The sequence below is a fragment of the Castor canadensis genome, chromosome 4 (genome assembly GCF_047511655.1).
Source record: "Castor canadensis chromosome 4, mCasCan1.hap1v2, whole genome shotgun sequence".
Taxonomy (NCBI): domain Eukaryota; kingdom Metazoa; phylum Chordata; class Mammalia; order Rodentia; family Castoridae; genus Castor; species Castor canadensis.
In genome coordinates, this window is record NC_133389.1 from 42,617,736 (window position 1) to 42,645,513 (window position 27,778).

Here is a 27,778-nt window from a genome sequence, read left to right on the forward strand (position 1 = left end):
AATCTCAGCCTCCCAAGTAGCTAAAATTACAGGTGTGAGCCACCAGCGCCCAACTGTGTGGTTTATTTTTTAAGAGGGTTCACTCTTCAGCCCAAGCTAGCTTTGAAGTTGCCATCCTCCCTCAACCTTCCTAGCGCTGTTTGTCCAGGAGTTCACCACCTCACCCAGCAGTAGCTTTTTCCATTATCTTACCCTAAAGAGTTCCGGTTATACAGGGGCTGGTAACTTAGTGATAAGAGCACTGTGCTTAGCAAAGGCAAGACCCTGGGCTCAATCTCCAGCGCCAAAAGAAAAAGTCAAATCTGAGCCAGTGGCTCACACCTCTTATCCTAACAAGGTTGGGAGGATTGCAGTTTGAGGCCAGCATGAGCAAATAGGTCACAAGACTCCATCTCAAAAACAATCAGAAAAATGAATTGGAGTTGTGGCTGAAGCAGTAGAGCACCTACTTTGCATGCACAAAGCCTTAAACTCAAACCCCAGTACCACCCCTCACCAGAAACTGTTCCATAGAAAATTGTACAGACGTTTAATAAGATTAGTGGCAAGTAGTCATCAGGACTGTCCTTTCTTAACCCCAAGATTAAGACAATCTCAACTGAGGTGTGAGTTGTGACACCCATTTTTTCCTGGGGTTCCTGAATCTCCTTCAATCACTTTATAATCTCTTGATATGCTTTATCTCCATTCCTTTTTTCCAAAAGTATGGAATTTTTTAAAAAATCACATTTTACATCAGAAAGTTGTGGAGTGCATACTTTATTTCTATTATGAATTGTATACTACATATATTCACATTTTCTATGCCATATCTCTTCTATATAGCCTAAAATATCACCTAGTCTACAAAGGGTTACTTGAGTAGCAGCACTAAGGGGGTTTTTATAGAAGCCATGGCTCACTGGAGATAACAATACCTAACCAAGCAATCCAGGAGGTTAAAACATTGCATTTGGCAATATTCTCTTAGAGCCCTGATATCTCAAGGGTAATTTTTCCACATAAAGGTATTTATTAACCAGGTCACTAGTTTTCTGCCTAAGAGGGCCTAAAAATCTTGCTACATGGATACTTTATAAAGTATTTAACATTTGAAACAGATAAAAACAAGTTTATAAAGTTAAATCCAAAAGATGGTCTCAGTATGTACTAGCTTTCACCTATCCACTTTTTAAAGTGCAAAATAATGGATTATCTCCTATATGTCTTTCAGTATGTTATGAGCTAAAATGTTTGCCTCTGAACAAAATTTTGAATAGACACACAAAGTAGGAGAAAACCACTTTTAATTGAAAAATAAAGCAATACATCTCAAATAAGACTCTGTGTTTCACAACATAAACTAATTTGCTGAGAGAAATAGCTTTCCAAAGTGGTATGTAAATTTTAGGTATCAGACTATTAATAGTTTCCCTCCCTCAACTATAAAGCAATATTAAAATAAGGACTTTTTCCCCATGAATTTAATTTCCACAAATTAAATCTGTAAAGTCTATCCCTATCCCCCAATCTACTGACAAAAGGAGGGGAGACTTTGAACAATTATTTCCATACTGAGGAGTTCCCAGAGAAAAGAAATAAAAATAAGTATTTTCCTTATGAAAAAGCTCGTATGTAAAACACACAAGACTATTATAATTTAACTCATCCACAAAAGTTCAAAATACAATTTCATCAAAATGATCTCTACTATAATTTTCCTTTAAAGAAGCTTGCAAATTCCAGAATGGTTTAAGTTGACATACTCAGTATATTAAAGTTAGAAAGAAACTACTAAAATTATTGCTTTAAAACTGGAAAAAACCATGGTCAAAAGCCTCTTTTTAAAAAGAGTTCATTATACAGTCATTCTTAAAATTGCACTCATGTAACCACAGAGAAAATGCTTAACCACATAGTAAACATCACTCTTCAGAACAACAAAACAAAGGCATTAAGATGTATGGCTTTTTTGTGTGTGAGTGATTGTATTACTATCTATAAATAAAGTCATTACTGTTTGACTGAAAAAGGCTTTTACAAAACTCCACTTGCAAAATTAACGTTTTTATTAAATCAAGTAAAAAAATGTTCACTGTAGAAAAGTCAACAAGGGTTTTAAGAAAAACAAAATATACCTTTTTATACAATATATGTATATATTAGCAGCAAACTACTGAGATTTTCTCTTGTGTTTTCTTTAGTTATTTTAAAGCAAGCATAAACATTGTATTAGTATGGAATGTCAGCGAATTCACTCTTCATCCTTCATCCTTCATTCTGTAATTTGGCCCTTTTACAAAACACATTTCCCATTACTGAATACTAAGAACAAACCTAGTTTTGGTTAAAAAGTAGTGAAACAGTAGATGTTAAAAATCTATCTCATTACATCAGTCATGCTTTATTTTTGAGAATAACAAATGAGCACCGTATAAGCAGATAATTGTGTGTATAAACTCATTTTGAAGGTATAATAGCAGCCAACTATACCACTTAGCATTTGACTGTTATTGTTTTAAAAATTTGGTGACATACAAAATTTTAGTCAAATTAGGTAAACACTTCAATCCTATACTGCTTGTCCATTTTAAAATCCTTAACAGAAAGACATAGATATATATGCGGTGTATGTATACATACATCCATATCTTTAGCTTTGAATGCATTTCTTTACTCACTTAAGTGTATCTGTAGAATATATCACCAAGTCAAAGTTTCCAATAAAAGTTTCATTTTAGCTAATGAGAAACACCAACTATTGAAACTCTGAGCTGTTACATAGCTTAGTATATTTTAAACTTACAAATTAGTCAACAAGATTGAAATTACCAACTGAGAAACAAATTTTTCTCAATATTTCCTTTCTAATAGCAAAAGGAAGTACCTTTACAATGCGCTTTCAGAGTTACAATTATTAAAGAAATCTCACTAGTCTTCAAAAATAATAAACATTATATAAATATTTTTAGTTGAATTCTTCAGCTAGAATCTGTATTTAAAAATTTCCTTTTAGCACTTCAAGTTTCCATTTTGCAGCTTTGAAAACTGGCTCAGTTTTTAGGTTTGTATTAATCACATCTTTCAGAATTTGCTGTGTGTTATCTGTATATCGTGGTAAATAGAAAAGACTATACCAAATTTCAAAAGCAACACAGTAATGAAAAATTCTAGAATATGTAATATAAAAAAAGATAAAGTACTACAGGGATTCCCTTTTCACATCAGTGAAATATAATCCTTTGTATGCTTTTAAAATAATATTGGAACTTTAATTTTTTTAACTGTTAAGAGGATGAAGTTTTAATGTGGCCCATCTTTATTTTTCAATTAAAAGCTAAAACAATAGACTGAATTACTTTTATTAATATACACATCAAGTTATTGAAAGTGACTTCATGTAGTTTTCCCCTTGAAGATGGCACTTGCAGGTACAAAGATGCAGAGATGTCTATAGACTTCAGATGTTTACTTGAAAAGATTCTTCAACAGCAGTTTGATATTGGGTTTCCTCATCTAGCTGAAGATTCTTTAAAAAAAAAATTAAGATGTCAATAGGAAAGCAGTCAACTATTAAATATTTGTTCAGTACATTATACATGTTTATATGTATTATACGTACTCAGGAGTTTATATACAATATATAGCATCTTTATAAGATTAAATTGGGCATGGTGGTATGTGTCTGTCGTCCCATCTACTCAGGAGATAGAAGAAGGAAAATTACTTGAGCTCAGGAGTTTGAGGTGATCCTGGGCATAGTGGAGCCCAGTCTCAAAGAATTATAATAAAATAAACTAAAATAAATTTAAGACTGTAATACATAATCTTTAAAAACGAAGCTCAGCTATAAATGTTGGAATAACTAATAAACAATATATTGACAGAGAATGAACTATATACTGCCTAATAATCATTAATCACAATTACGCTTAATTATAATCACAATCATAAGTAAATAATAACTTTGTGTCATCTTTAGAAAAGAGTGACAAATATCTGAAGGTAAACTAATTGTAAAGAATTTATCAAATGAAGAGTTGGGTACCAGCATCTTAATCACAATTAAAACTAAATTCTATAGCTCACTCTTTCTTAGTTATAAAACTGCCCGGTGTGAAGAGTGCTTGCTCAGCATATGCCAAGGTCCTAGCACTTGCGCACACATACGCTACTCTTTAGCTTTAAAAATGCTATTTGCTATCAATTTTATGTTCCATGGGTTTGCTTTAAGATTTGACAATCTTAAATAAAAGTACAGTTTCATATGGCAAGGTAAAAGAATTTGATAATTAGATTAAAAGTAGTAGAGAAAATCTATTTATTTTTCCAAATACAATTCTCCAGACCTTATGAGAATTTAATAATGTACAATTATGCCATAAAATTGCTAAAGCAATGAAGTATAAGTGAATTTTATATATTTGAATTGTTTTGAGACAGCAGACTAAAACTGAAATTTCCACAAAATATTTTAAAAAATTTATCAAGAGGCCCTTCAACTCTGGAGAAAAACATACATTTTATTCATGACATTTTGAGAACTGTGCATGTCTGTGTGTACCTAAACTGGAGAACAGGGTTATCAGCCATTCTTTATCAGAATGAATCAGATGAGTATCTCTCTCTCTTTCTCTCAGTTTTTTGAGGCAGGGTCTCATATATATGTATAAAACCCAATCTGACCTCAAACTTATGGTCCTTCTACCTCAGCCTCCCAAGTGCTGGAATTAATAGGCATTCATCACCATACCTGACAGGGTTATTCTAGAATTAAATAAGGTCTTAATTTACTAAAGTTGAGTAAAATTTCACAATTAATAAATCAGAAGTCATCATCTAATTAAAAAATGGACCTATTATGACACATTCAGGAAGTAGAAATTAACTCCACATTTTTGCTTTGAAGAGTCACTTTTACATTCTGTAACTTCTCTCATTCACCTTGCTAAGTAGACAACCTGGCTTTGCCTGATAATTATTATCATGGAATTAAAAAGCAAACACACACTCTAGGAGAAATACATCCTCCTTCATATGTTGTATCAAATTTGCTTCTCAAGTATGTATAATTTTCCTCTAATTCTAGGCAAAGTTTTTATATAAAACATCATTTTGTTAATCTGGATGTGCTCTTCTATTAATTTTGTAGTATAGACAGTAAATTTAACTTTCACCACCTCCTATAAAGTTCACCAATATTATTACTAGACACCAAAGAACTTGCTCTATAGTCATTCAGTATGACATAATAGCTTGCCTCAAAACTCAACTCTGGAGTGAAAAATTAATTTAACTTGAACATGTAAAAAGTACTTTTTTTTTTTTTAGGCAAAAGGATTTTATTTTTTAATCACCAACATGCAACTTTCCAAGATTCCTGGTGTCTAATTTAGTTCTCTATCGCATAAGAGGAGAAAATAAGTAGTTTTCAATACTCAAATCTAAAGTGCACAATCTGATGAGAACATAGAAATAAGGCGAGGCAATTCAAAGTGAACCTAAATAAATTTTGTTCAACGAGTCTAAGTGACCCAAATAAAACTTCTTTTGTGAAATAACAGGAAGCTGAAAGACAAAAACAAAAAGAGTTCTTTTTAAATTTTCACTTGGAAAACTGAAGAGAAGACATAGAAAATAATGAAAATTCTTCAGAAGCCTTGGCTTAAAAAGTACTCAGAAAATCTAATTATCTCAGGAAGCATAATAGAATTGACAACCTTTGTACCTTCAAATGAATTTAGAAAAGCAAAAGATCTGTGAAAATGACCTTATTTTAAAGATAAAAGGAGGTAATAAGACAGATTTTAGAGCAAAGGGAATCAATGAATGCTAGATAATACAAAAAATAAAAAAAAAGAACATTGAAATAATTATCAAAACCTCATCTAAATTTCAAGAAACAAAATAAAACATTTACATTAAAAGAATAGAAGATAAATGCTGCAGACCATAAAATAATTTGAAAGTAACTCATATTTATGAAATCTGGGAAGTTCATAACCTTTTATTTTCTTTCTCCTTTTATTTTATCGCTTTTACATTTACTTACATGTGTATACATTGTTTGTGCACCTCCCCTCCTTCACCCCCCCCCCCCCCCCCCGCTTCCAGGCAGATAAATAGTACTTTCTTAATCTCCAAGAATTCACTTACCACAAATTCTCCATAATCAAACTGATGTCTTTGATTTAGATGACTAACGAAATTTCTAGTAATCTGGCTAGGATCTCCCCAAGGAAGAGACACACAGATAGGACATGTCTATGAGAAACAGATTGTTTTAAACAAAAAATAGTCAAACATCATATAATTAATGATAGTATTAAAACAACCACACAAACTTTTGTTACTAAAAACACCAAGCAACCCTTGTTTTACTGTACTTTGCTTTACTGCATTTGTAGATATTTCACTTTTACAATGAAGGGTTGTGGTAAACCTGAGTCAAGGAAGTCTATCAGCACCATTTTCCTAATAATTCAAATTTGAACATTTTTTAGCAATTTTTTAAATGGCACTTTTTAAAATGTACTTTGCACAATTAATAGACTATGGTATAAATGTGACTTTTGCATGCACTCAGAAGTCAAACAGTTGTATGACTCTTTTTTATTACAATATTTGCTTTATTGCAGGGGTCTAAAGTCAACCACGATACCCGAGGTATGCCTGCACATGAAAAGCATTTTTCTAAAAGCCACATTTCATGATGTCATTTCCCAACCAAATTACCTTAGGTAAATGACACTAATACAGGAGAGATCTTAGATGTTCTATTACTTAAATCTCCAATTATGTAAATGTTTGAACAGAAACTGTGTAGCCTTTAATAACAAAAATTATAATGACAGTCATCAATAACTGCCAACAAAATATACGGAATATAACCGCATTAGATCTACATAATAATCATTACACATAACACAATTATCAGCTTCATTTCACTTACATGTAAAATTAAAATGAAGTAAACTACAAAGTTTAAATTGCATCCTTAAAGTTTTGAATGAAGAACTTCTTAAGAGAGAATGGACAGCTGGGGGTAGTGGTGCATAATTCCAGCACTTGAGACACTGAGTCAGGAGGACTCATACATATGAAATCTCATGTCTTCTTTGTTCCTGTGCTTGCTTATATAAAAGAAACTGACCCCCCTTCCTTCTAAAGAGCAAAGTGGGTGATCCAAGAGTTTAATGGAATCCTCAACAGTTACTGAGGCATACTTTTTTCACCAATTTTCTAGTTAGTACCCCCACTAAAATATTTTAGAAATATATAAAATTGTATTGATACATTTTCCTTCATTTATTTAATTATTCACTTATTTATTTAGTTGGTGCTGGAGATTGATTGACTGATTGATTTAGGTGGTTATGGAGATAAACCCCAGAGTCTCATATATGCTGGGCAAGCTCTGTTCCACTGAACTACATCCCAGCCCTTGGGTTTTTTTTTGACACTATGCAGCTCAGGTGGCCTCAAAATCAGGATCTTCCTGTCTCTGCCTCTGGAATGCTGGGATTACAGGTGTACACCATCATGCTTGGACTATTCTTATTTTTGAAGACAATATACATGGAAATGTTTATCTAAAAGACAAGTATCTCTTACAGTTCAGGTTCTCCTGTTCCATTACTGATTAGCTGTGAAACTCAGATTCTAAATGACTTCTTCTCAAAGTTGGAACCCTGTGCTCTGCTTTATTTTTGTCATTCATCAAAAATGTCTCATCATTTTATAACTCACCCTCAAAATCACATCCTATAGCTCACTGCCTAGTTTGAATCTCTGTGCCACCAAAGGGGGGAAAAAAAAAGAGATAAAAAGAGATATGTTTGCCTCAAAAATAACTTTAGCAAAATGGACTGGAGGTATTGCTCACAAGGTAGAGAACCTACTTTGCAAATGTGAAGCCAAGTTCAAACTCCAGTTCCACAAAAATAAAGTATGATTCTTTTCCTTCCTTGCTTTATGCATTCATATAAGTAAGTCTGCAAGGATATGATTTTAAAAATGTCTACTGGATTTATTCTTATTGATGGCATTTTCACCTGCATCAGATCTACCTGACTGGATGGATCCAGTTGTCTGCATCATATTGCACAAGAAATTGCCACTGCTCAGTAAGGAGTCACCGTTCATCTTTCATTATTTACTCTTCTTCAGACTGTTCTACATCTCCTCACAATAAACAGCTTCCTTTTTATGCCGTAAATCACTAGAATTTTAAACATCTCATTTGCTTTATACTAATCATTTACTGACAAAAATGTATTTTACTGATAATGCCCCACCTGAATTTAAATCAATAACCTTCCCTTTGGTATGCATGAAGTAAGATAAACTGAACCACATCCTAAAGCAGAAGACTGTCTTAAACATTTGAACTTACCACAGGAACTATCTGAAATAGGTGGTTACTGTTACAGTGATCCAGTAAACGCTGTCTGGTAAAATTTGACTCTTGACACAAGGGACACTTAAAGGTGGGATGTCCAGAAGAACTACAAAATAATTTTAAATGAAACATACTTAATTCAAAATCATTAACATAGGAAAGTAACTGAAGGGTTTGAATAGACCAAAGTAAAGTACACCCACAATGGGCATACATTGAGACACCCCTTTGAACATCAACTTAAATATTAATAATGAAAACCAGGACTGTAAAATAGGTACAGTGTGTATGTGTGTGTATGGGGGGGTACTAGTGGGAGGAGGATGGGTGAAGGAAGGAGATTAAGGTGATGGTATATGGCAGATGGGCTTCATATACCTATAGGAAACAGAACTAAGAACCTCTTGCAATTGGCTTAAGTGGGATGGGGAGGAGGTTGAAGGGGACAGATAATCGGGTCAATGTAAATAATGTACAATACAAGTCTAATTGGAATTGTCACTATGAATCTCCCCCCCCATAATGAATATATCCTATTAAAAACATCGTTAACATAAAAATCATGCTGTCCTATTTTTTACTAATTCACTGTGGATTTCTATTTTTTAAAAAGTTGTAATTTTTAGACTATTCAAGGATTCTCTCATTTTGAAAGGGCTTTTAACAAATGATCTAGAATAGGATTTCTCAAACAATCTCAGTTTACAATTTACAGTTTCAGTTAATATTTTTCATGGTGCCTGCCCAGCCCAAAAACAAAAACCAAGCTGACCATGGAGGGCACATACGTAATTCTAGCACTTGGGAGGCAGAGACAGGAGAAAGAGTTTAAAGCCAGCCTGGGTTACATACTTAGACCATGTTTAAAACACAAGGCCAGGTGTTGGTGGCTCATGTCTATAATCCCAGCAAGTCAGGAGGCAGAGATCAGGATTGCTATTCGAAACTATCCCGAAGCAAATAGTTCACAAGAAACTCTTTCAAAAAACTAAACATAAAAAAGGGCTGGTGGAGTAGCTCAAGTGGTAGAGCACCCGCCTAGGAAGTGTGAAGTCCTGAGTTCAAACCCTAGTACAGTAAAAAAAAAAAACCTCCAAAAACCAAAAAAAACCTAGCTGTTTTTAAGTAATCAGGTCCAAACTTAATTATAATCATTAATGTGATATAAACAGATGTCACTGTGGGTCTTTTAAAAACACTACACATCCTGTAGGGAACCATAGAGTGGAAACCTTGCATCTAGGAACTTACAACTTTTAGAAGGCTTTCTCTAAATTTCATCTTTATTCTGTCACAGGTGCTAGGAATCTCACATATATAATTCATAGAAAAAAAGGATAAACAAAAGCACTGATCACTAGAATGAAGCACATCAAAACATTCTGAAAATCAAGTATCACAGGGTTTTAAAACCTCTGAATGTCAACAAAGGACAGTGCAATACTGACAGCTTTATCAGAAAAATGCATGGAAGACACCTGACCACCATCAAGAGACTAGCTAAACTCTTTCTATGATATGATTCTTTCATTTTTTTCTGGGTGTGGGGGTGGGGACTAGGGTTGAATTTAGGGCTTTGCATTTGCTAGGCAGACAGACACTCTACCACCTGAGCCATACCTCCAGTTCATTTTGCTCTGCTTATTTTTAAAATGGAATCTCTCAAACTATTTGCCTGGGCTGGCCTCGAACCATGTGACCCTCCCAATCTCAGCCTCTAGGGCTATGGCTGTGAGCCACCAGTGCCCAGCTCTAATGTGATTCTTAAAAGCACCAAATATATTATTTCTGAACTTCTAACTTCTAACACTATATGGTCAGTGACTTAACTGAACAGAAGTTTAATTTAAAAATCTATTATTGGAGCTAGGCATGGTGGTATATAACTGTAATCCCAGCACTTGGGAGGCTGAGGCAGGAGGATAAGACATACATACATCCATCCATACATATATATATAAAGACCCTGACTCAAAAACAAACAAACAAACAAAACACCTATTATTTGGGCCTTTAGGTATAGTACTGTGGTAAAGTGTCTGCCTAGCATTCTCATGAGGCTCTGGGTTCATCCCCAGCACCACAAAAAAGAAAAAAAAAAAATCATCTAGCTAGGTATGGTGACTCAAGTCTGCAATCCTAGCTATTTGGGAGGCAGAGTCTGCCATAAGGTTCACAAAGCCCTATCTCAACCAATGGCTTGCGTGGTGGTGTGTATCTGTCATCCCAGCTGCAGGAAGGATCAAGGTCCAGGCTGGTCTGAGCATGAATATGGCACTTTATACAAAAATAACTAAAGCAAAAAATGGCTGGGTACTGCCAAAAAACAAAAAAATCTATTATTATCTGATAAAATGATGAGTATTATTTATTAACGTAGAAGAATTTTTTTCAAAAGCTTACCTTGTATTCTCTTGATAAGTTTCTGTGTTATCAGATGTGGATGTCTCACTCCTATTACTTAAGAAGCAGGAGGGAGGGGGAGAAATGTTAACATCCCAAATAATAAACATTAGGGGTTCATTAACTTGAACTGTTGATGAAGACTAGTCTGAATTTGTTTTAAAAGTCTGAACTTCAAGTAGTTCTGAACTAGGAGATAATTATGGCATTAATTGCTTTTCAAATAAATTAAGATAGGAATACTTACTAGGTTTTTATTTGTGACTTTTAAAATCTGCAGTTACAGCCAGGTGTAGTGGTAACAATGTTGTTTCTTTATATATCGTTCACACAGTTCTTTGCCGTTTAGCTACATACCCCAAAAGACTTTTTTCTTTCTTTTATTTTATCGTTTTTACATTTATTTACATGTGTACACACTGTTTGTGCCACCTCCCCCTCCCTCCCTCTTAGCCCCCCTTTTGGGCCCAAAAAAACTTTTAAAAACCACTACTATGCACCTTAATACCTGTTCAGGTATAAGAAGCACTTTTTTTTTTTTACAATATGAGGAACGCAAAAGCAAAACCTATTTTTTTTTTTTTTACAATAAACCCAAATTATAGAGAATGCATTTAAGGGGGATATTTTGTGATTTTGTGACCAAACCCAGTCTGTGATATCTATTTTAAAAAAGGAAAATCTCAAGTCAAGACATAGTGGTGCATTCCTATAGTCCAAGATACTCAGAAGGCTGAGTAAGGCAGGAGGATCACTTGAATCCAGCAGTTTGAGGATAGTCTGGACAACATAATAAGACCCCATCTTTTTTTTTGTTTTTTAAGGCTGGGCACCAGTGGCTCACACCTGTAATAGTAGCTACTTGGGAGGCTGAAATCCAGAGGATCACAGTTCAAGGTCAGCACAGGCAAATAGTTCAAGAGACCCTATCTATAAAATAACCACAGCAAAATGAACTGGAAGCCTGGCTCAAGCAGTAGCATGCCCGCTTTGCAAGCACAAAGCCCTGAGTTCAAACTCAAGTCCCACAAAAAGAAAAAAGTAAACTCTTTTTTTCTGGGGTTTGAACTCAGGGCCTCACGCTTGCTTGGAAGGCATTCTTGCCACTTGAGCCACTCCGCCAGTCCTAAATTCTTCTTTAAAAAAAAAAGTGCATATTTTAGTTGAGCATGGTGGCATACACCTGTAATCTCAGTACTTGAGAGGTGGAAACAGGAAGAAGGGGAGTCAGAGGTCAGCCTACTAAGACCCTGTCTTAAAAAAAAAAAAAAAAATAGTTGGGCTGGTAGAGTGACTCAAGTGGTAGAATGCCTGCCTAGCAAGCAAGCATCAGGCCCTGCATCCAAACCCCAGGGCCACAAAAAAAGAAAAAGTTGTGCATGTTTTAAAATGTACATAAAGTATCCATGATTATATAAAAGACATGCACAGTTTTTAAATAAACATACAAATACTGGGAATACAATCTCAAGTTTTTTATTGATGGGGTAGGTCAAGTAATCACAACACCTCTGATTTAAAGCATCTTAATAGCAAAATTAATGCCCTTTAAAAATGCTTTCTCAGCTGGGGCTCAGGTGGCTCACATCTATAATTCTTGCTACTGAAGAGGCAGGAGTCATGAGGATTGTGGTTGGAAGCCAGTACAGGGAAATAGTTCAAGAGATCCTATTTCAAAAATACCCAACACACACAAAAAAAGGCTGGCAGAGTGGCTCAGGTGGTAGAGCACCTGCCCAACAAGCATGAAGCACTGAATTTAAGCCCCAGTATCACATAAAAAAAGAAAAAAGAAAAGAATATTTATGTTGGGGGTAGAGATACAGCTTACAGGGATACAGTAGAGCACTTGTCTAGCATGCATCAATCCCCATCACCATAAAAAAATGTTGTCTAGCAAGCATCATACTTAATAGTATAATTATAGGTGCATTCCCACTAAAATCAGAAATAAGAAAAAAAAAAGATGCCTGCTATTTAACACTAGAGAGAGATCCTATTTAGTGCAATAAACCAGGTATGTTATTAAGCATTAAATTAAAAAGCAACAGACAAAACTATATTAGAAAATACTGTTTTTCATAACAAATCTAAAAGAACCTACAGTTAAATTATCAGAACTATTACAACCAAAGTTACTGGATATTAAGATTATGGACAAATATCTATAACATCCCTCATTAGTAATAACCAATTAAATTACTAAACAGAGAAAAAAAAAGACCCATTTGTATAGCCATAAAAACTATATGTTATTAGGAAGAGATGAACTAAACATTTACAGATGCTTTAAATGAAAATTTTTTGTTTTGCTTTATTTTGGGTGCTGCTGGGGATTGAACCCAGGGCCTTGGGCATGCTAGGCAAGTGTTCTATCACTGAACTACATCCCCAGCCTTAAAGATCTTAATTGGCTTCATTGTTGATTCTAAAATCAAGCAAAACTTCATTCCACAAAACAGAGTAAGGGTTCCTTATAAAAGGGAAAGATAAACTATATTCTTAAATTAAAAAAAATAGCATTATAAGATGCCAATTCTCTCCAAATTAATTCATGATTTTAAGAAATTAAATCTTCATAATGCCTTTTTTAAAAACTAGGGTTTTAACTCAGGACTTTGAGCTTGAGTTATACCTCCAGCCCAAAAACCCATAATGCTTTTGATGAAAATCCCTACAGGGAGCAGGCACAAGTTTATAATCCTACTACTGAGGAGGTCAAGGCAGGAGGATTGAGTATTTCAGGCTAGCCTAGGCTACTCAGCAAAAAAACAAAACAAAAAACACTACAGGGACTTCTAGGAAACTCAAAAGTCTGACACTAAATTTTGCATGGAATAGCAAAAAGCCAAGAATATCACAATTATTTTAAGAAAACATGGGAAGAAATAAGAGACTTATCATTAAAGCCATAGGAATTAAGATAATAGTATGACACTAGAGCAATAAATGGACCAAAAGAACAGAATACAGGTATGTAAGAAAGAAGTAGCATTATAAATCAGTGGGGGAAGGAACAGACTCCTTAATGAATGAACAACTGGTTGGTTAATCACATGAGGAAACTTTCCTACATTGCATTATGCATCCCAAATAAATGTGAAAAGCACAGCTTTGTTTTTTTTAAAACAAAACACAACACAACACAACTCAGGGCCTCTCTCTTCGTAGGCAGGCTCCCTGCCACTAGAGCCACATCCCCAACCCCTGTGCTTTTCTTTTTCTGTGGTGCTGAGGATTGAACTCAGGACCTCACACATGTTAAGTACACTCTACCACCGAGCTATACCCCTAGTCCAAATGTTTTCTTCTTTGTATTAACTACCTGAAGTTCTGAAACAGCACATAGAGTAGTATAATTTATTTGACTACAAACTCAAATTCTTACATACTAGACACCTTGCCCTTCCAGGCCTATTGTCCTATATTTTACAACTATGCCCTGTGTGCTCAGAGAAAAACCTGCATCATCAGGCCCCGTGGCTCTGTTTTTCCAGTTGGGTCCAGCCAAGGAGGAGATTTGGTGGCACAAACAACAGGATGGTCAAGATTTAAAACTTCCTTGCAAAACTGCCTTGACTGGCTGCATCTCTCTGACTGTCCTCCCCATTCAACTTTCTTTCAACAGGTTCTGGTATCTACTTCCTGACTTTCAGTAGGCTGAAGATACATCATTATTCTTTGTGGCTTCCTACATCTGTTCACACAATGTACCCAATATACTACTCATTGAAAATAGTTCCTTTAGCTGGGTGTGCTGGGCCATGCCTGTAATTTCAGCAATCAAGAGGTACAGGCATTAAAGATGGTAAATTCTAGGTCAGTTTGGAATATATAGTGAGACCCTGTCTGAAAAATCGAAAAGGCAGGGTTGGAGGCATGGCTCAATGGCAGAGCACTTGCCTCGCAAGCTCAGGCCCTGAGTTCAAATCCCAATACCATACACACACACAAAAAAAGAGAGAAATAGTTCCTTTACTATAGTCTCCTCAAAGTGCCTGGAACACATTAGGACCCTGACAATACTCTGGCATCATATTTTATATTTCCTACCATTAAAACAACAACAACAAAAGCCTTTGTTTTGCTGGACATGGTGTTACATGCCTGTCATCCCAGAATTTGGGAAGCTAATGCAGGAGGAACACAAATTCAAAGTCAGCCTGAGCTATATAATCAGACAATGTATCAAAAAATCAAGGTCTTAAACTGGAGATGTGGCTCAAGCCATAGAGCACCTGATTTGCATGAAGCCCTGAGTTCAACCTCAGTCCCATATCCACCACCAAAAAAAACACAAGGTTTTGGGATATAGCTAAGTGGGAGAGTGTTTACCTAGCATATTCAAAAGGCTCTAGGTCCCAGAGTTCAACACCCAGCACTGCAAAAAAAACAAACCAGCAAAAGAAAAAAAACCCTTTCTTTGCCTACTTCCTTACTAAACATTCATACACAAATTCAATTCTTCCCACTCCAATTAGAACTTTGCATAGACTAGAAAAATGATTAAGACTAAGAAGCCTATTTTACATAAGGATATATACCACTAAACAAATAAACAACAAAATCTGGAGTCTCTAACTGGAGAACAAAGTTCATTTCAAGACGCCAGGAAAGACTTCACAGAGTAGCTGACATCTGGTCTAAGTTTTTAAGGAAAAGAAAAAGTCCACTAGCTGGCAAAATATGGGGAGGGGTAGTGAGGAAAAAGGAAATACAAATGGTAAAAGTATAGAGGTGAGGGAGTGATGATGATGAATTATGATGAAGACAAGGGTAATGAATTTCATCTAATGACAAAAATCAAGTAAACTGAAAACCTGAAAGAATTTTACAGCCCAGGAAATGAAAAATTACTAAAGACCTTTACTAAAGCAGTTTTAACTGAGGAGTATGTAAAAAGCCTAGTGCATTAAGCTAAATATAGAGTGGTTAAGAGTAGTTAAATTACTAAAATTAGCAAATTATATAATGAACAGTGACTAAAATAAAAACTTATCAACTCTAACATACTGTTTCCTAGGAGTTTCTGTAATAGTGGCAAAATTGCCTTTAAGACAGTTGTGCATAAATTTGTTTTTCAAAATTAAACAAAGCATTATTTAGGAATACACACATGATGATAACATATAAGAAAAAGCAAGGGAATAATAATCCAAATAGGAAGTCAGTGGTTTTAGGAGTATAGGTGCAAATGGGCAAGAGCCCACAGGAGATTCCAGGGTTCTGAAAAATGTTCTATTTTTTTTACCTAGTTTAGTGGATTACTGGGTATCTATTTTGTTACTATTTTTCAAATCACACATGCACATGCTGGTCACTCTTCTGTACATATTCTAAACGCATTTAATATACATAAATTCTGAGACAAGATACAAAATCAAATCAAAACCTAGTTTAAAAGAAAATTGAGAGGACTGGTAGATTGGCTCAAGTGGTAGAGTGCCTGCCTAGGAAGTGCAAAGCCCTGAGTTCAAACCCCAGTACCACCAAAAAAAAAAAAAAAATTGAGAATAAAATACGATTATGAATTTAGTTGTACCAAGCCTCAACTTTTACATGAGGCTACTAGAATAAAGACTTCAAATAACTTTAGGTCTATCCTTTAGATGACAGTGAAAAAAGTTCCAGTGTTCAAATACATTACTAAGAGGAACTGTCTCTAACTTTCAAATTATTTCATTGCAAAATCAGTAAGAAAAAAAGCCTTCCACTCTCGTCTGATTTTTATTCAAAGAAAAGTAGATTCTCAGGATGATTTTAAATAACACAAGCTTAACTATATCATGAAGTTGATCTCCTAGACACAGTATTATATGTACCAAACAAATTTTGAAGGCAAATGCTGTAGTTCTGGTAGTATAAGTTACTTTAAAAACATACTGTTATATAATTATATAATTTCCCAAACAATATCCTTTTCAATTTAAAATTTTTTCTTTTCAGATTAAAAGTTGCTTACCTGTTTCCTACTGAATCTTGAGAAATCTGAAAGTTTGGAATGACAGAAGAAACACCATATTCATCCTGATACTTCTTACAAGATTTGTAATGATGTCTCATGCGATAGAATTTAATCTGTAAATTATTAAATGTGATTGTTAATTTAACATAGAACTCCACAAGGTTTGAGACACTTGTCAACCAGAGAAGTAAGATAAAAAGATAACTAAAAATTTCACTTAAGCAAGAAGTTTTGATTTTTGGTTTGGTTTTTTTTTTTTTTTTTGGAGTACTGGGGGTTGAACTTAGAGCCTCTTGCTTCCTAGAAAGGCACTCTACCACTTGAGCCATTCAGCTAGCCCAATAAGAAGTCTCTTTAAAGAAAAATCAGTAAAAGTTTTAATTCTTAAGTAGGACCTAAAAAGAGGAAACATTTTTGTTGTCTATTAGATGCACAGACCATGGAGATGAATCTACATTTCATAAACTTACTACAAAAGAATTAAACAATTTTACACTTGAAATGATAATATTAATTAGGAAAAAAATAGTAAGAGGTTGCTTCATGCTATTGGGAATTTCTTTATTTAACTACTAAAGCCTGGCAGAGTTAGAAGGCACATTTAAAAAGGAACATGTTTTAGTTTCTCACGGAGGAGCAAAGCCAGAAGTTCTCAAGTATGTTTTCCAGTTTTACTTCATTGACCTGTCAGTTACACACCTTCCTCAGAAAGATGGAAAAGTAGATCTGACTTGGGTGAAAGCAGGAAGTAGCAACTGGTTTTGCTCACTGACTTTATTGGCCATTAGAAAAAGTGTCTATGATAAACACCAATAGACACATGAATATGCTCAAAGCCTAAATATTTCTCACCAATTCACTCCTCTAAATAATAGAACAATAAAATCCAGAGTAGAGAAATGATACCAGTTATTTTCCCACCTGTTTCTTAAAACTTAACCAAAGTCTTCTGCCAAACAGTTTGTGATTTCTTAGGTTAAACATAGCTATAGAGTTCCATGGCTATGGGCAAACTATTAGCATTTCTATGAGCCAAGTTGCAATAATGATGCTACTATCAGAAAAACTAAGGGTTGAATCTGTACCTCAATGGGGAACAGGTGAGCTAAATGCTCCTTCAGTTAATTTAGTAACTAATCAGTAAATGTTTGCTTTGAATTTACTAAAAATTATGATAAATACAAAGATTTTATCTTTCAGTCTCTGTTCTCATAAACTCATAATCTAGTAAGATGTACAGCCACAGCTTTTGGCCTTTTCTAACCAATTCCCAACCTATGTGACATCTTTCTTCTCAAAAACAACACTTACCAAGGGAATTCAGACTATTTCAGAGTACAACTTTAAAAGAGCTATATTATATTTACCTGTTTTGCACAGCATCTGCAGCTACCAGAAAACTTCCTCATGATATTTTCAAGATCTAAGGCCCGTTCTGGACATGCTCTTTCTCTTCTAGTCACATGTCCACGACACAAGGGACAATGTATTCCACTTTCTCTCATTGCAGTCAGGAAACATTTTCTACAAAAACTAACCCAAAACATTTGTGACATGTTAATTACAGAAAACAATTACTCTTTTTATTTCCATGATTAAACATAAACAAGTGATTATGGATATGTATTTATGCTAAATAAGTCAGGCTATTCAAATGCACATACATCTCAAAATTTTAAGAACTGGATGAGATGGGAACATAAAAGAAATAACACTCAAGTGTGCTTTACAACTTTTTAACAGAGTAGTATGAAAAGTAAATATTACTATGAAGGGTGGCAAAAAGGAAGAACTGGATCATATCCCAGCTCTGCCATTTGGCTGTGTGAAGCATCACACCTAACACACTGAATATCCATCTCTTCCCCTTATAAAATGAAGGGATGAAGTACATCAGCTTTTGTCAAAAACTGATGTGTGTTCAGATACTATTCCACAAAATACTATTAAGTCTACTACCAAACAATACACAAGTCTGGGGGTGTAACTTAGTGGTGGAACACTTGCCTAGCATGCATGAGGCCCTGGTTCAACCCCCCTCCAACCCTAGCAAATAAAAAAGAGTGCATAGATCGATTTGAGAAATTCTAGGATAAGGTTTTAACAAGCCTATCTGCTAAGGAAAAACAAGTGTTGCCCAAATTTATTTGATCAATAAATATAAAAATTTTCCACAATAGTATGCATAGTATGCAAGGGAATATTTGTTGGTACTGAGTTTGAACTCAGGGCTTCACAATTGCTAGGCAGGTGCTCTACCACTTGAAGCCACCCTTTTTTGTGTTGGGTTTTTCGAGATAGGGTCCCTCAAACTATTTGCCTGAGCTAGTTTTGAACCACAGTCCTCCTGATTTCTGCCTCCTCACTAGCTAGGATTACGGTTGTGAGCCACTGGCTCAAGTGAATATTTAAGCACACTTACAGCTTTAAACATCTATAGTTAGCATTCTAAGTGGAACCACACTAAATAATATAATTTTTATTTTCCCTCTCACATACGATCATTTTGCTTTTAAGAGAACCATAGAAATCACAGAAGTCTGAAGGGAATGATAACCAGAATATACAGGGAACTTAAGAAACTAAACTCTCCTAAAATTAATGAACCAATTAAAAAATGGGCAACTGAACTTAATAGAACTTTCTCAAAAGAAGAAATTCAAATGGCCAAAGAACACATGAAAAAATGCTCACCATCCCTAGCCATAAAGGAAATGCAAATCAAAATCACACTAAGATTCCACCTCACCCTTGTCAGAATAGCCATCATCAAAAACACCACCAGCAACAGGTGTGGGGAAAAAGGAAACCAAATCCACTGTTGGTGGGAAACCAAATCCACTGTTGGTGGGAATGCAAGCTGGTACAACCACTCTGGAAAAAACTGGAGATTCCTTAAAAACCTAAACATAGACCTGCCATATGATCCAGCAATCCCACTCCTGGGGATATACCCAAAGAAATACAACATAGATTACACCAGAGGCCCCTGCACACCCATGTTTATTGCAGCGCTATTCACAATAGCCAAGTTATGGAAACAACCAAGATGCCCCACTATTGATGAATGGATCAAGAAAATGTGGTACTTGAACACAATGGAATTTTACTCAGCCATGAAGAAGAATGAAATCTTATCATTTGCGGGTAAATGGATGGAACTAGAGAACATCATTCTGAGTGAAGTCAGCCAAGTTCAGAAGACCAAAAATCGTTATGTTCTCCCTCATATGCGGACATTAGATCTAGGGCAAATGCAGCAATATGTTTGGACTGGGACCACATGACAAGGGGAGAGCACATTTCAGTGTTATAGGTAGAAAACCCAAAACATGAAAGCGTTTGATGTCCCCACTCCAGAGGAACTAATACAGAAACCTTAAAGCAACAGAGGTTTATCATGAGAAGGGGATCAGTAACCAGGGTAAAGATCAATTAGAGATGAATCAACATGGGTCATAACACATGTACACGAAAGCAATGCTAGGAATATTTCTGTATAGCTATCCTCAACTCAACTAGCAAAAACACTTTGTCTTCCTTATTAGGCTTGTCTCTTTTCTTCAACAAAACTAGTGATAAAGGCAGAATACAACCTGCCTGGAACTGAGGGGGGAAGGGGCAAGAGGGTGGGGGAGGGGAACAGGGGAGAGAAATGACCTAAATAATATATGCACATGTGAATAAAAAAATAATAATAACAAAAAAAAGGAAAAAAATAAATAAATGGTTTGCAAATCTAAAAAAAAAAATCACAGAAGTCTGTATTTGGGATCCAAAGTAATAATGCGTTTAATCCAATTCTGTATACATACAAATATACTGATATTAATCATTTATGCTAACAAAGGTAACACAGAACCTGAGGTTCCAAACTTCACAGCATTGAACAAGTTACTTTTTCACTCTAAAATCCACTTCTTCACCCAAACAACCCAACTACAATTGAGTTGTTCAATTGTAAATAGATCAACACAGATAATGTATGTAAACTACTCATCACAATATTTATGTCAAGAAAGTGCTTGATAGTAGCTAATATCATTAAAGTAGCATTAGAAGTGGTTAACACTTCTTAATTACGACCATAAACTAAACCATTAAAATAGTCACCATAACTTGGAATCAAAATAATGCAAAGCAATCAAGACCAAGAAATCAGTTTATATTTGTCAAACAAAATACAGTTTTAAAAATAATATAAGCCAGTGTGGTGGTATATGGCTGTAATTCCAGCACTTAAGAGGCTGAGGCAGGAGAATCTGGAGCTCAAGGGCAGTCTGGGCTACATAGTGAGTTCTAGGCCAGCATGGGCTACATAATGAAACCCTGCCTCAAAAGCATAAATGAAAAAATTTTAAAAATAAGCACCAGGTTGTACTCCCTAATTATTTACACAATGTACAATATGTACAGTATGTCTGCTGAATGAGACACAACTGGATGATCCATATAATTAATTTTTAACACCTACATACATCACTGGAAACTTTCAAATAATGATTTTTCAATGTCTAGTAGCTTCCAGAGAAGGAATAAAAAGTATTTAAGTAGATCACTTACACAGGAATGAAGACCAGATTATACTAATTGATAAGAAATGGCAAAACAGTGGAATGATGTGCTCAAAGTTCTGATGAAAGATGATTTATAACCTAGAATCCCACCTTCTGGATATTAAAATCATTTGCCGTATATATGTACTTTAGACTTCTTGCAGGGGGCACAGTACTGGGTTTGAACTCAAGGCCTTGTGGTTGCTAGACAGGCTGTCCTACCACTTGAGCCATGCCCTAGCCCTAAGCATTTCTGACATAATGCAACATTTGAAATACTGAAAATGTTTGCATTCTATGTAACTGTACACTAAAACTTACATGGCTTGTGGGAAAAAAATGGTTGGAGTAAACCATCTGTGAAACCTAGTCACCAGAATATTAACAAAAGCACAAATAATCCTAATAAACATAATAAGACATTTTGAAAGTTATTTAAATTCCATCTAGGCATGGTAGTAAATGCCTGTAATCCCAGAACTCAAGATGTTGAAGCAGGAGAACTGAAGAGTCCCAAGCCACCTTGGGCTATATAGTGAGACCCTGTCTCAAAAAAACAAACCCAAAAGTCCCAAAATGTACCCAAAAGTATTTCCTGACAAAACACTTTCCCTTAAAATCTAAAACAAAAACAAAAAGCGGGGAGGGGGAGGGAATAAGTGTTTAAGGATATCAACTAGAGAAACAAATGTAAAATGCATAAAGGAAAAGAGAAGAATGCAACAGGTATTCCAAGAACTCGAGAAAAAGAACCAAGAACACAGGGTAGGCATCCTGTATGAAAGGGTTTAATTCTGTGCCTTGTTATATTGTATATTTCAGTATACTTTTTAGCTGCCTTTGATGATGTTGGGGGGTTTTGGGGTGGGGGAACATACACAAAGCAATCTGTTATCTATTTAGCCAGACACACTGCATCACTCACTGCTCAGTTTATCCTTTGTTTAATCTTGTTTGTGGGCCTCTGAAATGGGAAATTTTAAGTTGGTAACATAGTCTAAATTCATCCAGGTTCCCTAAAATTTCTCTTTCTTTCTCTCTCTCTCTCTCTCTCCCTCTCCCTCTCAGTGGGACGGTTTGAACTCAGGACTTCATGCTTGCAAGGTAGTCACTCATACCTCCAGTCCTGTTATCTAACATTTCATTTTGTGCTTTAGTAGTCTTTAGGTGTTTTTCAAAAAGGGTCTCCAATTTTTGCCTGGACCCAGCCTGGATTGGGATCCTCCAATTAATGCTTCCAGTAAAGCTGGGTTGACAGGTGTGCACCATCACATTCAAGAACTTTGAGATGGGGGACTTGAGAACTTTTTGACCTTAAAGAACCATCCTCCCCATCTCTTGCTTCCCACACAGCTGGGATTAAAGGCATGAGCCACCACACCTGGCTTGCACTTTAGTAGTCTTAAGGTTTCTCATGCTCAGAGATTCCCCCTGCATTTCCTTCTAAGTTACAGGTTTTTTTGGTTTTTTTTTAAAACTTCATTCAGGAGATCGTGGGTTTCAAACTCTGGATCTTCTGACAGCTAGGCTAGTTAGTGCTCTAGGACTTGAGTCACTCTGCCAGCCAAAGTTATAGTTTTAAAGGTTTTTATCCACCTGAAAAAAAGATTTTTATGTGCAATATACAGTGGAGAGCTCATAGGCAGTCACTGACTATATACTTATCTTATTCAGTTAGTTGTTTTCCCCCCTCATTGATTTACAATCTTTTATCTGTCAAAGATAGAAGTCCTGAAATATGTGTGGGACTATTTCAACTCTCTTACATTTTAATGATTATTTATCTACTCCAGAAATCAATACCATACCTATAGTTTCATAGAATGTCATAATCTGATAGGGTTGGCTTTATTTCTATGTTCTACTTTTTCAAAAATCTTCTTAGTTACTCATGGTCATTTACTCTTTTTAAAAAAATTTATATTAGCAGCCAGGTCCCCTGGGCCTCTCATAGTGTTCAAAGCCAGAGTGAACTGTGCCTGGCCTCCGCCTGTAGGATGCTTGCAGTGAACTGGGTTGGCACAGTGAGAAAAAAAGAAAAATTTGTACAAATGGGTTTCACTGTGATGTTTACAACATGCATATGATGTACTTTGATCAATTTCATCCCATCTATATTATTTTCTTAACCCCCTCTTCCTTCTCCCCTCATTTTTAAGTTTTTGGTGGGTTTCATTATGCTATTTTTTGCTATAAAATATTCACACACGCCCATCACCCTCTCCTTTCTCCCTCCACCAACCACTGGTTTCCCCCCTCCCAAATGTCATTAACTCTTCAGATCCAAAAAAAGGCCAGGAATTTATTGGAATTGCATGAACCTCAATCTAAGTTTCCCACATTAAGTGAAAGTTAAAACAGATCATAGGTGGTATTAAAGTGAATAATGGCTACCCAAAGATAGTTGCATTTCCTAGTTTCAAGAAAAGTGAATCTTATCTTATGGTAAGAGAGCTGATTAAGAATTTTGATGAGAGAAAGATTAGCCAGATTTGTCATCATGAGTATCTTCGTAAGGAAGATTTGATACAGACACAGAGAATTCATGTGAACAGGGATGCAGACATTGGACTGCTATAGCTTCTTGCGTCAGGAGGGAACACCTGCCAACACCTTGTTTGTGGCTACTGAAATTGATTTTAGACTTTTAGTTTCTAGAGTGGTGAGAAAATAACTTCCATTGTTAAGGTTGTGGTAATTTGTTAGGGAAGCCCTAGGAAACATACATGGACTTAAATGTAAAACATAAAACGGTTTATTTTGTTTAAAAAATAGGATAAATATTCATGATACAGAGCTCTAGAATGACTTGATATTTATAGCACATTCCATTAAATATGGACAAAGTAGAATTCATAAACATTAAAGGACTAGATGTGTGGCTCAAGTAGTAAAGTACCTGCCTTGCAAGTCCAAAGCCCTGAGTTCAAATTCTAGTTCTAGCACAAAAAATAAACACACACACACACACACACACACACACACAAATGTTGGGCACTGGTGGCTCACGCCTCTAATCCTAGCTGCTTGGAAGGCAGAGATCAGGAGGATCGCAGCTCAAAGCCAGCCAGAGCAAACAGTTCTCAAGATCCTATCTTGAAAATACCCAACACAAAAAAGGGCTGGCAGAGGTTCTCAAGTGGTAGAGTGCCTGCTTAGTAAGCATAAGGCCCTAAGTTCAAACCCCAGTACCACCAAAGGGGAAAAAAAAGCCATAAACATTAAGAAAGACTCTGTTTAAAAAGATGAACAAAATCAGACTAGGAGAAAATATCTGTATATCAAGTACCTAACAAAACACTAAGATCTAGAACATGTAAAGAAGGCTCAAAGATTAACAGTTAAAACCCAAACCATCCAATTAAAACATACACAAATCTGGGTGTGATGGCACAGACCTGTAATCCCAGCAGTCAGGAGGCTAGAGCAGGAAGATCTTAAGTTTGAGTCCAGCCTCAGTTATATGATGAATTCCAGGTCAGGGTCATATAGCAAGACCCTGTCTCAAAAAAGAAATAAATAGGGCTAGAGGCATGTCTTAAATGGCAAAAGCACAAGGCCCTGAGTTCAAACACCAGTACTGCCAAATAAAACATGAAAGGTATAAAGACATTTTACCTAAAATGATATATACTAGGTCGGAGGCATGGCTCAAGTGTAGAGAACTTACCGGCATGTGAGAGGCCCTGAATTCAATTTCCAATATGGAAAAAAAAAAAAAAGACATGCAGATAACAATCATTATACATTAGGGAAATACAAACTAAAACCACAAAATATAGCCAGGCATGATGTTATGTACCTGCAATCCCAGCTATTCAGGAGACAGACAGGAGGATCTTTTGTTCCAGGTCAGCCTGGGCAAAGTTAGTAAGACCCTATCTCAAAAACAAATAAAAAATTCCCACAACACCTATCAGAATGCCTGTAATTTTTAAACACTACCACAAAATGTTGGTAAGGATGTAGAGAAACTAGAATATAAAATGGCACAGACACTGTGTAAAACATTTTGGCATTTTTGAAAAAGTTAAATATGCAACAACAACTGGCACTCTGGGCATTTATCGCAGAGAAATGAAGGTTAGTGTTTACACAGCAATAAAAGGAACAAACTACTGACATACATAACAAACAACCTGAATCTCAAGAAAATTATAATAAGTGAAAAAAAAAAAATCCCAGGCTTAGGGGATGGCTCCCAGTAATAGAGCACCTACTTAACAAGCCAGAGACCCTGAGTTTAATACCCTGTACTGTCAAAATAAATAAATTACTAACCATCACCCCATTTACAGTATATAATTAAATGGGTTTTACTACATTTACAGAGTGGTATAATATGTGATTCTTTTTTTTTTCTTTTATAGTGCTTGGGATCGAACCCAGGGCCTCCTGAATGCTAGAAAGCACTTCACCAGTGAGCCACACTCCCAGCCTTAGAAGATTGTTTTTGGAGACAGTGTCTCCTTATGTAGCCCAGGCTGTCCTAGAACTCATGATGCTCCAGGTTCTGCTTCTCTTATGCTGGGATTACCAGTGTGTGCCACCACACTTGGCTATATTCTTGAAATGACAAGATTATAGAGAACAAAAGAACATTAGTGCTTGCCAAGGGTTAAGGAAGAGGTCAAAGTGGGGATAGGGTAGGGCAAGCAAAAGGAAGTTGGGGGTAGCTACAAAAGGGTAATGTGAGGGGCTGGGCATATAACTCAGTGGTAGACTTGCCTAACATGTACAAAGTCCTAGGTTCAATCCCTAGTGTGACAAAACAAAAACAAAAACAAAAAAGGCACTTTGAGGGATCTTTATGATGGAAATGTTCCATATTCTCATCAATGTAAATATCCTGGTTGTGATATTTACAAGATGTTACGTTGGAGGAAACTGGTTCAAAGTATAGAAGAGCTCTATTTTTTAAAAACTGCATGGGAATCTGTGATGATCTCAAAATAAAAAGGTTAATTTTAAAATAAAAAAAGGCAAAAATGGGCCATGCACACACCTACAATCCCAACACTTGAGAGACAGAGCAGAATTATGAACTCAGTGTCAGCCTAGACTATATAGCAAGACCCTGTCCAGAAAACAAAACAGCCAAAAAAAGGCAAAAGCGATACACCAATCCTACCAGATTTTTAAAATTATGTCCAGATATTATAATGCACATTCAGTTGATAAATATGCATTAACTACTTACCATATACCAGACACTAAGTACACAACTTGGAATAAAGTGACAAAATCCCTACCCTGCTGAGACTCATATGAACGCATGTATATGTGCAGGTTTCTGTGTGTATGCCATTCTTTCCCCACCCCAACAAAAATTAAGTCATATTACATTTTGCTAAAACAGCAAAATTAACAACTGAAATTGAAGGATTCCCAAAAAAACAATTTTTTAATAATTAAAATATATTAAAAAGATATTTAATACAATGAAAAAAAGGCAATCCCTTCTAATAAACATTGAGATAAGGCTGGGGGTGTGGCTTAAATGGTGGAGCCCCTATTTTGCACGTGTGAAGCACTGAGTTCAAACTCCAGTCCCACCAAAAAAAAGAAAAAAGAAAAAAAATTGTGATCAACTGAATAAAAGTGGCAAATTAAGTAAGATTCAAATGAACATATGGGCATTTGAATTCCAGGTGGGTTCAAAAACAATTTTTTAAAAGATCAAAAAACAGAAAAAAATTGCAAGGCATAATTTCAGCTAGGTCCTCAATCATCTCAAAATCTGAACATACAGGAAAGTAACTGAATAGAAAAATATGCTTAAATAAATTATCATGCTTATCATCAATACACAGCCACAGATGAGATCCTAGATAAACCTATGACTTAAAATAATTATGTAAAAAATTGGGGGGGTTTGAACTCAGCCTCATACTCACTAGGCAGGCACTCCAGCACTTGAGCCCAAGCCCCCTGCCCAATAATTCTATGAAGATTTAATATGAGCTGCAATCCCAGTACTCAGGAAGCCAAGACAGGAAAATCAAAGTTCGAGGTTAGCCTGGATTACATAGTGAGGCCCTGTCTCAAAAACAAAGCAAAACAAAATTTAACAGAAATACAACTTTGCTAGCAACTAAAGAAATAGATTTTAAGATGACTTCTAGACACCACTTGAGCTGTATTAAACTAGAATAAAAATGTTTAAAAACAAATTGATAAAGAATAAGGAATGCAGATACATGTTTATAAAAATAGCTTTGTCCATTTATTGAATATTTAATGTGTACCAGGTAGGGTCATGAAGTGCTTTCTATAAGTGAAAAGGTAAAAATTCTCAATTTACTAAGAAAAGGAAAGAAGTTGCATGCTTAGGTTGCTGAGATTTGTGGTAACAACAAATTTTCTATCCATGAAATTATAAGGAAAGAGAAATTTGTGCTAATTTCGTCATTACACCTCAAACCGCAAAGTTATGGCCACAATGCTTAAGTGCTTAGTTTGGATGGAAGAGGC

The 27,778-nt window shown here is 35.5% G+C and overlaps 1 protein-coding gene across 4 annotated transcripts in view; it reads right to left on the reverse strand.

The window, feature by feature from the left end:
- Positions 1-1,269: 1,269 nt before the first annotated feature.
- The window catches only part of Rnf138 (ring finger protein 138), a 33,719-nt gene continuing 7,210 nt past the window's right edge, over positions 1,270-27,778 (reverse strand). For 3 of the 4 annotated variants that reach the window (XR_012447074.1, XR_012447073.1, XR_012447076.1), the window contains 7 exons: positions 18,116-18,281; positions 16,746-16,861; positions 10,784-10,840; positions 8,375-8,486; positions 6,136-6,243; positions 3,602-5,547; positions 1,270-3,508 (listed from right to left, as the gene is read on the reverse strand). Coding sequence is in view for 1 of the 4 variants with exons in the window: in XM_020185800.2 (XP_020041389.1) it covers positions 3,440-3,508; positions 6,136-6,243; positions 8,375-8,486; positions 10,784-10,840; positions 16,746-16,861; positions 18,116-18,281 (628 nt within the window). In the remaining 3 variants the exon portion in view is untranslated. The remainder of the gene's footprint in view (positions 3,509-3,601; positions 5,548-6,135; positions 6,244-8,374; positions 8,487-10,783; positions 10,841-16,745; positions 16,862-18,115; positions 18,282-27,778) is intronic. The other variant, XM_020185800.2, reaches the window with a different exon arrangement.